The 13857-nt window shown below is 42.5% G+C and overlaps 1 protein-coding gene across 2 annotated transcripts in view; it reads left to right on the top strand.

The window, feature by feature from the left end:
• The first annotated feature begins 1149 nt into the window (after positions 1-1149).
• Positions 1150-13857, top strand: part of HSDL2 (hydroxysteroid dehydrogenase like 2) — a 55201-nt gene continuing 42493 nt past the window's right edge. For both annotated transcript variants that reach the window (XM_036330000.1, XM_036329999.1), the window contains exon 1: positions 1150-1259. In XM_036330000.1, coding sequence (XP_036185893.1) covers positions 1243-1259 — 17 coding nt within the window. In that variant the 5' untranslated portion in view covers positions 1150-1242. The remainder of the gene's footprint in view (positions 1260-13857) is intronic.

Genomic DNA, 13857 nt, shown 5'->3' with positions numbered 1-13857 from the left:
GTTTCACCATTTGGTCAATTTGCATATTAGGCTTTTATTATATAGGATATAGGATAGTCTAAAGTACACATTGGCTACTCCTCATTCCTCCCACATAGACAGAGACCTTTGTCTTTTTTGCCCTGCCTGTAGCTCCAGTGACCAGCACATAGCAGGAGCTAATATCTGTTGAATAAGAAAATTCCTCCCGAGCATCTAAACACCATATCATGGATTGTAAATTCAAATGTCTATAGGGGACTGGCATGTGATATAAATGAGTAAATAGAGCTCTTCAGGGAGTCTCCAGGCTGGTTTCTCTAACTAGTCCCAGAAAGAACTTGATCATCCTGTTCTACCATTTCACAATACAAAGCAATTTCTTCATGTCTACCTAAATATATGCCAGTCTTTAGTTCATTAGGGTAGCTGAGTCATGTCCAAGATGTACTAACAAAAGCAATATTGGGTCACAGAATTAACCTTATTGCGTCACTGAGTTTGGAGATTGCCTCGATTAGATATCGGCTAAAAGTAAAAAAGTCAGAGTTAACTGAATTCTTTGGTGTGACTATTGCAAAGAGCTCTGGTCCAGAAGCTGCCCCCCACCAGTGCCATCTACAGCCCCGCGAGGTCAGACGGGCTTTAGTCCAGATTCCGTGGGAGTCCACATGCGACACTCGCCGGCTTCGGGCCTAAAGTATCTGCGAGGAAAATCGTTCCTGAGGGCAGCCTCCGAGGGAGGATGGGCAGCCGGACAGACGCCCAGGTTTGCACATGGCAGGAGATAAGTCCGAGAGGCAAAGCATTCCCAGGGCAGAGTCAAGGTCCTAAAGCACGGCTCAAACGGAGACCCCGCTGGCAAAGGAACGCAGCCCCGTAACCAGGAATCCATAATGGCCCGTGAAAAGGCGTACGCAGCAGGTGACGCGCCCAGCGATCTACGCGCGCGGCTGGAGACCGATTGTCACTGTAGAGCCCGCGAGAGGGGCGGGGCAGAGTGGTCTCCCACGGCGCTTGCGCAGAGAGCGGGTTTCCAGGGCCAGGTAAGGGGAAGTGGTAACCAGCGCCGAGCGCCGGGAGGGCCCACTGCGTGCGCAAGCGCACTCAGCAACGTCCGGCTTCCAGTACCCCGTCCTCGCAGACCTCGGGGCGGGGCCTCGGGGCGGGGTCTGGGGCGGGACTAAATGCGGAGGAAAGGACAGCCTGTCACTACACACTCGCTGCCGTTGCTGTCGCCCCCGATTCCGAACGGCGAAAGTCATGTTACCCAATACCGGGTAAGGGGATGGGGAGCCGCGGGGAAAGACCGGGACGCGCGGAGTGCGCCTGAGTGGATGGCCCGAGGGCCCGGCGGCGGCCGCGGCGGTGGGAGGGTTTATGAAGCTGCCCGTCGCGCTCCGGAATGCTGGATCGCGCTGGACGCAGTGTTCCTAGAATTGCGATAACGCTTGAAAAGTAACCGAAAGTTGTATTCTTCAGGGTGGCAGCCATATATAAACTTCTTCCGCAGGTTAAGGGTCCTGAGTGGGTTACCCGCCGCCCTTAGGGCCGGCCCCATCTTGGCTTGAGCTATAGCTGAAGGCATGAAAGTTCTAGGTGAAAGGTCACTGGCACACTTGTGCGCCCAATGCGTTGTTCTCTTGGGCAGAACGCTCAATTCTGGAATAATAAAATAATGGAATATTTAAAAAGTGATTTTCAAATTAGTAACAAATAAAACTAATCGTATAGATATTTTTGTCCGGGGATTTTTTTTTTCCGCTTTAAAAAGATTTTAATTGTGGTAAAATACACAATAAAATTTGCCATCTTAACCATTTTTAAGTGTGTAGTTCAGTAGTAAGTATATTCAGCCCTAGCCGGTTTGTCTCAGTGGATTGATCGTCCCACCGTGGACTGAAGGATCCCGTTTTCGATTTCAGTTAAGGGCTTGTACTTCAGTTGCAAGTTGGGACCCCTGACCTTGTAGGGGCTCGTAGAGGAGGCAACCAATCTGTTCCTTTCTCTCTGTCTCTACTCCCTTCCACTCTCTCTAAAAATCAATGGAAAAATATCTCGGGTGAGGATTAACAACATCATATACAAAAAGTATATTCATAGTGTTGTGCAACCAATCTTTAGAACTTTTTCAACTTAGAAAACTCAATACCCATTTAAACAACTTCCCCCCTTCCCCAGCGCCTGGCAACCCACCATTCTGCTTTATTTCTATAAAGTATGGGCGTATTGAGCTACGTAGCATGTCCATTATGTAATTTGCTTGAAACATGCAAACACATGGCCAAAAGATTTAAACAGCTCAAAAGTGAGTTTTTGTCATCCTTAACTAACAATTCTGTTACTCTCTGGTATTTTCCCAAAAATATTCTGTGCATTTATAAATATACTAGAGACCTGGTGCATGGGGAAGGGGGGGATGTCCCTCAGCCCCGCCTGTGCCCTTTTGCATCCAGGAGCCCTGGGGGGATGTCCCAACTGACAGCTTAGGCCCGCTCCCCACCCCCACCCCCACCCCCTTTAATCGGCAGTTGGACATTCAGCGCTGCCCCGGAGGCAGGAGAAGCTCCCACCACCGCTGTGCTTACCAGCCATCAGTCCAGCTTCTGGCTGGGCAACTCCTGCTTTGAGCATCTACCCCCTGGTGGTCAGTGTGTGTCATAGCGATTGGTCGTTCCGCCGTTCAGTCGATTTGCATATTACCCTTTTATTATATAGGGTAGGATAGGATTTTGTATATTACCCTAAACACACACACACTACATTTTTTAAAATTATTAAATTTATTGGGTTGACATTGGTTAATAAGATTATACTAGAGGCCCAGTGCATGAAATTCATGCACTGGGGGGGGGGGGGTCCCTCAGCCCGGTCTGGGACCCCTGGGGGATGTCTGACTGCCGTGGAGGCGGGAGAGGGTCCTGCCACCGCCGCTGCGCTCGCCAGCTTTGAGCCAGGCTTCTGGCTGAGTGGTGCTCCCCCTGTGGGAGTGCACTGACCACCAGGGGGCAGCTCCTGTGTTGAGCGATTGCCCCCTGGTGGTCAGTATGCATCATAGCAACCAGTCACTCCACTGTTTGGTCAATTTGCACATTAGCCTTTTATTATATAGGATAAGTTTTAAGTGTACTGTTCTATAATGCATCCTCTGTAGATTGCATTGCATACACAACTTTTAATGGTAGCAAACTCTCTTCTGGGCCTTGCTATTTGTACCTATATGTCTTAGACACACATTTTCAATACATATAACTCTTCTTTCCTTTTTAAAAAAATATATTTTTATTGATTTTAGAGAGAGGAATGGAGAGGGAGCGAGAGATAGAAACATCAATGATGAGAGAGAATTGTCAATTGGTTGCCTTCTGCAGGCCCCCCACTGGGGATTGAGTCCACAACCTTGGTATGTGCCCTGACTAGGAATCGGACCATGATCTGGTTTATAGACCGATGCTCAACCACTGAGCAACACCAGCCAGACTCTTCTTTCCTTTTCATGGTTACATAGTATTCTATTGATGTACCATAATATATTTAACTAGATCCATCATTGGATATCAGATCATTTCTAGTTTTTTGTTACACCATCTTTGTTATAATGATTATCCACATATTCACCTCTTTGCACATATTTGAGTATATCCACATGAGAAGTTCCTGGAAGTAAGGTTGCTGGATCAAAAAATATATGCACGTTAAATTTTGGTAGCTAATACTAATAGCCCTCTAAAAAGGTTGCACGCCGCCACAAAAGGATGAATGAGATGTCCTAATCCAACACATTGGCAAACAGCAAAATGCTTGATAATAAAAATGTTTGTTTTGATCATAAAAATCTAGAGAGAAAATGGAACCTCATTATAGTAAAAATTTGAATCATGAGTGAGGATGAGGATCTTTGATATGTTTAAAGCAGTAGTCCTCAAAAGAGCACTTTTGAACCCCATAGGACATTTGAAAATATCTAGGAACATTTATTTATTTATTTATTTATTTATTTATTTATTTATTTATTTATTTTAGAGAGAGAGGAAGGGAGAGAAATAAATATTGATCAGCTGCCTCCTGTATGTCTCCCCCTGGGGATTGAGCCTACAACTTGGGCATGTACCCTGATCAGGAACCAGTCTGGTTACCTCTAGGTGCAAAGGACAATCCCCAAACAACTGAGCCACACCGGCCAGGGCTGGGAACATTTTTGATTGCCAAAATTAAGAGGCTGGAGTCTAATAGTTGGAGTCCAGGAAGCTGGTAAATACCCTATAATGGGCAAGGTAGCCCCCTATAACAAAGAATTATCTAGTTCAAAATGCCAGTAGTACAGAAATTGAGAAATTCTGGTTTAAAGCCATCTTTGTATCTTTTTCTTTGCCTGGCTTACACAATAAAGTTTTTGATTGATCTCTGAGAGCTCTATTTTAAAAAAAATTGTTCTATGTTATGTATCACAAATATTTTTCTCAGTTAACTGTATCTTGACTTTGATTATGTAATTTATCATGTAGAATGTGTTTTTATTGTGTCATAGTTATCAGTCTTTTCTTTTAAGGCTTTTGTGTTTTTGTGCAAACCTATAAGGCCATCTTAAACCAAGATTTGTATTTTTATTTTTTTAATCCCCACCCAAGGATATTTTTCCCATTGATCTTTAGAGAGAGAGTGGAAGGGAGGGGGGAGGGGGCGTAAGAGAGAAAGAGAGACAGACAGAGAGAAACATCTATGTGAGAGAGGCACATCAACTGGTTGCCTCTCACACACGCCCCAAAACTGCAACTGAGGTGTGCCCTTGACCAGGAATTGAACCCGAGACCCTTCGGTCTTCACTCTAACCACTAAGCAAACCTGCCAGGGCCAAGATTTTTTAAAATTGGGCCCTGGCTAGTGTGGCTCAGTTGGTTGAGTATTGACCCATGCATCAGAGAGGTTGCTGGTTCAATTCTGGTAAGGGCACATGCCCAGGTTGGGGACTTGATCCCCAGTGGGGCTTATGCAGGAGGCAGCCAATTGATGTTTCTCTCTTATCAATGTTTCTCTCTCTCTCCTTCTCTCCCTTCTTTCTCTCTCTCCCTTCTCTGTCTCTCAAATCAATAAAAACATCTTTTAAAAAAGATTTTTTTCATTGGTAAGTATTCACCTAGTATTTTTGTTTTGGGATTTTCTTTGAATCTCAGATTTTTTAATCCTTTTGAGATGAAATCTATTTTGCACACTGTTTTGGCATAGGAATTGAGTTAGGAAACCCACTTCATTTTGGTTCAGTTGGTTGGTTTTATAGTTGTCCCAGCACCATTGACTGACTAGTGATCTTTTCCTTCCTGTTAGAAATCCCACCTCTATCATATATTGAACTAGAGGCCCAGTGCACAAATTCGTGCACCAGTGGGATCCCTCGGCCTGGCCTTCGAGACTGGGCCAAAACTGGCTCTACGATATCCCCTGAGGGGTCCCGGATTGTGAGACGGCACAGGCCAGGCCGAGGGACCCCACCGGTGCACGATCGGGGTCAGGGAAGGACGTGGGAGGTTGGCCAGCCAGGAGGGACTGCGGGAGGGCTCCAGGGTGTGTCCGGCCTGTCTGGCTCAGTCCCAATAGGCCAGACCCCAGCAGCAAGCTAACCTACCAGTCAGAGCATCTGTCCCCTGGTGGTCGGTGAACATCATAGCGAGTGGTTGAGTGGCCTTAGCATATCATTAGCATATTACACTTTGATTGGTTGACCTGACAACTGGACAATTAGCATATTAAGCCTTTATTATATAGGATTCTTGTATGTAGAGGGGTTGATTCTTGACTTTTTAATTCTATTACTTAGTCTGTCTTTTCAAGTACCAGTACAAGCTATTTTAAATACTCTAGTTTTCTAAAATGTTTTAATATTGGGAAGGCTAGTTCCTGCTTCATTTGGATTCTTTTTCAGAATTTTCCTGGTTATTCTTGAATGCTTATTTTTCCAAATGAACTTTAAAATAGTTTGTATAGTTTTTTAAAGTGATTTTCTTTTTGAAAATAGCCTGGCTGGCGTGGCTCAGTGGTTGGATCTCGACCTATAAACCAGGAGGTCAGGGTTTGATTCCCAGACATAGCACATGCCCGGGTTGTGGGTTCAATCTCCAGTGTGAGGCGTGCAGGGAGCAGCCAATCGATGCTTCTCTCTCATCATGATATTTCTATCTCTCTCTCCCTCCCCCTTCCTCTCTCAAATCAATAAAAATATGTTTTAAAAACATAATAAAGTAGTTTAAAAATTTATCACCTTTATTCTGATTTTCAGGTACCAGAGAATTTGGGTAAATTGTAGTATAGATTATCTCTACATTAGTAAGTTTTAGTCAACTATGTACTGAGGAATTTGGGGTCTTTCCTTCCTTCCTTTCTTCTTTTTGCCCTTCTATCTATGTACTGAGGATCTCTCCCTCCTCCCAGTTCTAATGTTTTAGAGATGGAGGAGTTCCTTAGCAGTACAGACCCAGGGTTCAGGTTAAGAGGAGCGGCTGCCTTTGCCTTTCTTTCAGCCATGCCTGAGACTCTGCATGAGGAGAAAGATGTCCTTTATCCTACTGGGAATCAAGCCAGCTAGACTGGAGGCAAAGAAATAAGGCTTTCTGAAGCAATATGGGACATGAAATAGTTATAAAACTTTGAATATGAGTAGATACTGAATAATATAGAGGAATTATTATGAATATTCTTAGTTGTAATTATGACATTGCTATGTAAAAGTTAAAGATGCATATTTACATGTGAAATTTTATGACCTCTGATATGTGCTTTCTGATAATCACTCAAAATGTTGATAATTATTGAATTGTTAAATAAACAAGGGAGCTTATACTATTTTCTATATTTTTGAATATATTTGAAAGTTCCATAGTAAAAATATAATAATGGTCCTTAAGTGTCTTTGTACTGATTGTATATTAGTTGCAAGGGAAAGAAATGTAATTATACAGTGGATAAATATGATAATATCATAATTGGATGATCAAAATTAATATTTCCAGTAAGTACAGATGGACATCATGTGCTTCCAGGTGTGATACACTGTGGACATAATATTTTATATTCTAGCTGGAAATAACCTGAATCTAATCATAAGGACACATCAGTTGAATCCAAAGTAAGAAGCATTCATTTTAAAAAATAAGTGGCATTGTATTCTTCAAAAAGTCAATATCATAAAAGACAAGAGAGGTTGAAAAAATGTTCTAGTTTAGCCAAAACCGGTTTGGCTCAGTGGATGGAGCGTCCGCCTGCGGACTGAAGGGTCCTGGATTTGATTCCGGTCAAGGGCATGTACATTGGTTGCAGGCATATCCCCGGTGGGGGATGTGCAGGAGGCAGCTGATCGATGTTTCTCTCTCATCGATGTTTCTAGCTCTCTATCTCTCTCCCTTCCTCTCTGTAAAAAATCAATAAAATATATTAAAAAAAGAGAGTACTTAAAAAAAAAATGTTCTAGTTTAAAGAAGACTAAAGAGATATGACAACTAAATGCACTATCTGATCTTAAACTAGATTACGTACTGGAGGGCAAAAGTTACTCTAAAGCAGCGGTCGCCAAACAGTGGTCCATGAGGTCCGAAAGGTTGGTGACTGCTGCTCTAAACGGTATTATTGGTCCGGCCAGCATGGCTCAGTGGTTGAATGTTGACCTATGAACCAGGAGGTCACGGTTCAATTCCCTGTCAGGGCACATGCCTGGGTTGTGGGCTTGATCCCCAGTAGGGGGCTGCAGGAGGCAGCTGATCGATGATTCTCATCATCATTGATGTTTCTCTCTCCCTCTCTCTTCCTCTTTCTGAAATCAATAGAAATACATATTTTTTAAAAAGGATATTATTGCATCAATTGACAAAATTAAAATATTGGCAGTATATTAGATAAAAGTAGTTATTGTATCAATGTAATATTTACTGAAGTTGATAACTCTACAGTGGTTATGTAAAATAACAGGCCATGACATATTCAACTTGCATTTAAGTAGATACACGGAAAGAGAAAGGGAGAGAGAGATGAGTATAAATGCTAAAGCAGTAGGGCAAAATGTTAACAATATATGAATCTGGGCAAAGGATATATGTGTATTCTCTGTACAGTTCTTATTCTTGCAATTTTTCTTAGAAATTATTTACAGATAAAAAGTTAAAAACAGTGATGTACCTGGGAATAAAGCCAACGGAAGATTTATAATACCTTTCTGTAGAAAATGATACAATTTATTGAAAAATACTAAATAAGTCTTAAATAGATAGTGATACCATGTTCATGGATTGGAGCACACAGTATCATAAAGATGTCTGTTCCTTCCAAATTTAATTTTAGACTTAGTACAATTTCTATCAAAATGCCAACTGATTTTACTTATGCAGTTAGCTAAGCTGATTCTGAAATATATGTGGAAAAGTCGAAGGTTCAAGTATAGCCAAGAAACTCTTGAAGAAGAACAAATTGGAAGTATTAGCATTATCAGTTATCAGGACTGATAAAGCTATTATAGTTAAGACACTGCAATTTTTGTAGGTCAATGGAACAGAAAAGAACTCCTAGAAAGAGATCTACTTATTTATGGAGACTTGATCTTTATTTTGTTGTTGTTATTAAGCCTCACATGAGGATTTTTTCAATCGACTTTTTTTAGAGAGAGTGGAAGGGAGGGGGAGAGAAAGAAACATCTATGTGAGAGAGACACATTGGTTCGTTGTGTCTCACACTTGCCCTGACTAGTGCCCGGATCGAGACTGCAACCCCAACAGAGGTTCGTGCCCTTGACTGGAATCAAACCCAGGACCCTTCAGTCCAAGGGCAGATGCTCTATCCACTGACCCAAACTGGCGAGGGCAGGAGACTCAGGCTTGAACAAGGCTGGCATCAAATATCTGTGGGAAAGATGGGCTTTTCAGACTTTGGCAGTTGGTTATTCATATGGGAAGAAGTATAATTGGATCCCTACCTCAATTCATATACAAAAATTCTGGATAGATTAAAGAGAACAATTAAAAGATAAACCAATGATTTATTATTCACAGATCTTTGGGTTGAGTGTTTCTTCTGCTCTCCATACTGGAAGTTGAGATCATTCATATGGTTGCATGTAGCTGGGTCCTTGGCTGAGGCTGAAATGTCCTAAATGGCCTCACCCTGCAGATCCTCTCTCAAATGGTCTCTCATTATTTAGTAATCTGTCCTTGTTCTTTGCAGCATGACATTTGGCTTTTTAGAGAGAGAAAGTGGAAGCTGCCAGTCATCTATAGCCTAGGCCAGTGGTCGGCAAACCGCGGCTCGCGAACCTCATGCGGCTCTTTGGCCCCTTGAGTGTGGCTCTTCCACAAAATACCACATGTGGGCGCGCATGTACAGTGCAATTGAAACTTTGTGGCCCATGTGCAGAAGTCAGTTTTTGGGAAGGAGATAGACGAAACATGTATACAAGCTGAGTGTGGATGGGAGAGTTGAAAGGGGTCGACCTCAACAACCGTACCTCAATCAGATTGAGGACGTTTTTAGCAAAGGCCAGCTTAGGAGTACCCTAATTAAGTTAATAACAATGTACCTACCTATATAGTTTAAGTTTAAAAAATTTGGCTCTCAAAAGCAATTTCAATTGTTGTACTGTTGATATTTGGCTCTGTTGACTAATGAGTTTGCTGACCACTGGCCTAAGCTTAAAAAGATTATTAGGCTAATCCAGACTCAAGGGAAGGGGGAAAATATGCTCCTTTTGATGGAAGGAACGCCAAAGGAATTGTAGCCATGTTTAATCTACAACAATGTCCTATAATCTAGCCCTTTCACCAGTAAATATATATGCCCTAGACAAACTCTTGCACATTTGACTGGAAGAAATGTACAAGAATATTTATAGCAGCATTGTTCATAATACAAAAAAGAAACACCAAAACACCTGGAAACCACCCCCAACATCCATAAACAGTAGAATGAATAAATACTTTATAGTATATTCATATATGGAATATTATATATTCATTTTAAAAATTATTTTGGCCCTAGCTCAGGGGTGGGCAAACTTTTTGACTCGAGGGCCACAAGGGGTTCTTAAACTGGACCGGAGGGCTGGAACAAAAGCATGGATGGAGTGTTTGTGTGAACTAATATAAATTCAAAGTAAACATCATTACATAAAAGGGTACCGTCTTTTTTTTCAATAGTTTTATTCATTTCAAACGGGCCGTAGTTTGCCCACGGCTGCCCTAGCTGGTTTGGCTTAATGGATAGAGCATCAGCCTGCAGACCAAAGGGTCCCAGGTTTTATTCCAGTCAAGGGCACGTACCTTGGTTGCAGGCTCCTCCCTGGCCTGAGCCCTGCTCAGGGCTTGTGCAGGAGGTAACCAATTGATATGTTTCTCACATTGATGTTTCTCTCTGTCTTTCCCTCTCTCTTCCACTCTCCCTAAAAATCAATGGAAAAATATCCTCAGCTGAGGATTAACACAAAACAAACAAAAAAAAATTAAAAAGAAAGTGGCGTTTTTCAAAAAAAACCAAATAAATAAAAAATTAATTATTCTTGGAAAGAAGCAAATCTTAGAATAACATTTATTATATGAATCTATTATATAAAATTCAAAGTTAGGCAAAAAATAAATAGTGTATTGTCTAGACTGGTTAGGCAAAACTTTTTCTGTAAAGGCCATGTAGTAAATATTTTAGGCTTTGTGGGAAAGAGGCAGAATGGGAGCCATTATGTAGGTATAAGATGTATAATACATCATGAGAAAACCAATTTCCATAATATTTTTTATTGGTGAAATTCAAAATAATTGAGTACTTTTTTTTGTAATACAGATTCTACTAATGAGAGGAATAAAACTCTTTTTGGAGAGAAGAAGAGAGTGTAGTAGGTTCCTAGGACAGCCATAACCAAGTACTTTGAGTGGCTTAAAACAGACATGAATTCACTCACAATTCTGGAGGCCAGAAGTCTGAAATCAAAGAATCAGCAGGGCCCTGAATCCTCTGAAATTTTGGATAGAATCCTTCCTTGCCTTTTCCTAGCTGCTGGCAATCCTTGGCATTCTTAGCTTACAGCTGTCATCACATGATACTCTTCCTGTGTCTATCTACATAATTTCCCCTCCTCTTTTAAAGACACCAGTCATGCCCTGGCTGGTGTGGCTAAGTGGTTAAAATGTCGGTCCGCACACAGAGGGGTCATGAATTTGATTCCCAATCAAGGCCACATACCTGGGTTGCAGGTTTAGTCCCCATCCCCAGCTGAAGCACATGTGGGAGGCAACCAATCAATATGTCTCTCCCACATCAATGTTTCTCTCTCTCTTTCTCTCTTTCTCTCCTTGCCTCCCTCAACCCTCCCTCACTTTCACTCTCTCTAAAAAAATATCCTCAGGTGAGGATTAAAAAAAAAGGCACCAGTCATATTGGACAAAGGGACTACCCTAATTTAATATGATCTCATCCATACTAATTACATCTACAAAGGATTATATCTGGGCAAAGGATATATGTGTATTCTTTAAAGGATACAAATGTATTACATCAAATAATTCTGACATATTGGAGTTTAGTACTTGAACATATCCTTTTGATAGATACAATTCAATCCATAACAGAGAGATAATATTTTACAGATGAGCATTTATGCTCAATTTGATGCTAGAGAATACTTAATTTGAACTCCAATTACGTGTTCTCTAGCATCAAATTGAGCATAAATGCTCATTTGTAAAAACACTAACAGATGAATGGACAGATTTGGCCCTAGCTTAGACATGGGTATGTAGGTATCTATACTAATAAAAGGGTACGACCTTCCGGACATACTTTGGGACAAAGCCATGGTGGCAGGCCCCAGCCAGAGGCGATTAGGAGCGATCAGGCCAGGAGGGTAGGGCAGTTGGGGGTGATCAGGCTGGCAGGGAGGGCAGTTGGGGGCAATCAGGCCAGTGGGGGGGGGGGGACAGTTGGGGGTGAGCAGGCCGGCAGTGAGGGGTAGTTGGCATCAGGCCGGCAGAGGGGCACTTGGGAGTGAGCAGACCGGCTGGTGGGGCAGTTGGGGGCAATCAGGCTGGCAGGAGGGGAGCAGTTGGGGACAAGCAGGCCTGCAGGGGGGGGGGGGCAGTTGGTGGCAAGCAAGCCAGCAGGAGGGGGGCAGTTGGACACCCCCCAAGGGGTCCCAGATTGAAGAGGGTGCAGACCGGGCTGAGGGACACCCCCCCACACACGAATTTTGTGCACTGGGCCATTAGTTAGGAATAATAAAGAAACCAAGGGAATGAGTAATATTTATCTATTTTTTAAATTACATTTTATTGATTTTTAGAGAGAGGAAGAGAAAGAGAGAGAGAGATAGAAACATCAATGATGACAGAGAATCATTGATCATCTGCCTCCTCCACGCCCCCTAGTGGAGATTGAGCCCAAAACCCGGGCATGTGGCCTAACCAGGAATTGAACCATGACCTCCTGGTTCATAGGCCGATGCTCAAGCACTGATCCACACCGGCCTCATGGGAATGAGTAATACTTAAAGTAGTTGTTACTTTGCTGTGCAAAACCTTTTTAATTTGATGTTGTCCCATTTGTTTATTTTTGCTTTGAAACCAACAAAAAAACAAAAAGGCAACCTACCAAGTGGGAGAATATATTTGCAAATGATATACTCAATAAGGGGTTAATATTCAAAATATATAAAGAACTCATACAACTCAACAAACATAAAAAAACACACCAAAAACTCAATTAAGGAGAACCAAGATGGCGGCAGAAGATATAAACCTGTACGTGCTGCCCCCCACAACCACATTAAAACTACAACTAAAAGACAAAACAGCTATTATCCAGAACCATGGGAAAGCTGGCCGAGTGGAAGTTCTACAACTAGAAGGAAAGAAAAAAGCACATTGAGACTGGGTAGGAGGTGCAGAGGCGCCAAGAACAGAGGTACGGAGGCACACACAAGGCAGGCTGCACCTGGGTGCGCAGTTTTTTTCAATCGGAAGGGGATACAAGCTCTCGAATGCACTGAACTCGTTTACTGTGGGGGGCTGTTTCTCTGTTTCCCGCGACCCGCACGGAAAACGACAGGTTCTTGAGTGGAGGAGCTGGGGATTGAGAAACTAAAGAAAAAAATGAGACCAGACACAGAAATAGAGACAAGCTGGGATCCAGGTGGGGGGCTGCCACTCTGCTGGAGGGACAGTCACACCCGCCACAGACAACACAGCGCATTTATTTATTTCCAAAAGGGGGGTTTAGGGTCAAAGGAATTTTGGGTGTATCCAGGTCCTATTCATTCCTTTTTCCTGGTACAAGGACAGGATTAGCATATCAGGATCTGGGTAGGTCAATTCATCCCTTATTCCCAGCACTCGGATGAAGATAAGAAATCAGTACTGATAACAGTCTCCGGCATTTTTTGGGAGGCTGTTTCCCGGAGACGGCCCTGCCAGTCACCTGGGACTCAGCTGACATCAATTTAAAGATCATCCATGTGCATCCCCAGGGGGCTCTCTACATCTCCCCCATTTTTAATTTTTAAATGCAGCTTGTGGACATCTAGTTGGATCCTTCGGATTTGAGATCGCAGGAGCTTGCTGATGACTGAAAAAGAGCAGGATAAGATTAGTAGTACACAAAGGAATCCAATTAGGTATGAGGCGGTATTTTTTAATATTTTCCAAGGATTAAATTCCTCTAAATCATCCAGCAATTCTTTTGCCAGTTTTGCCGGAGATATAATTTCATCTTGACTATTCTGAATGGCTTGCACATGTTTGTGTAGCCGCATCAAGTCTATACTGATATTATTATGATTCCATATTCCCTGTAGGTGCATCTTGATTTTATTCCAATCCCACAGAGAACTGTTATAGCGGGCTGAAGTCACACAAATATATGTAA

Source organism: Myotis myotis, unplaced genomic scaffold (assembly GCF_014108235.1).
Source record: "Myotis myotis isolate mMyoMyo1 unplaced genomic scaffold, mMyoMyo1.p scaffold_m19_p_12, whole genome shotgun sequence".
Taxonomy (NCBI): Eukaryota; Metazoa; Chordata; class Mammalia; order Chiroptera; family Vespertilionidae; genus Myotis; species Myotis myotis.
The sequence above is the reverse complement of the archived record's forward strand: the minus strand, read 5'-3'. Positions and strand labels throughout refer to the sequence as shown.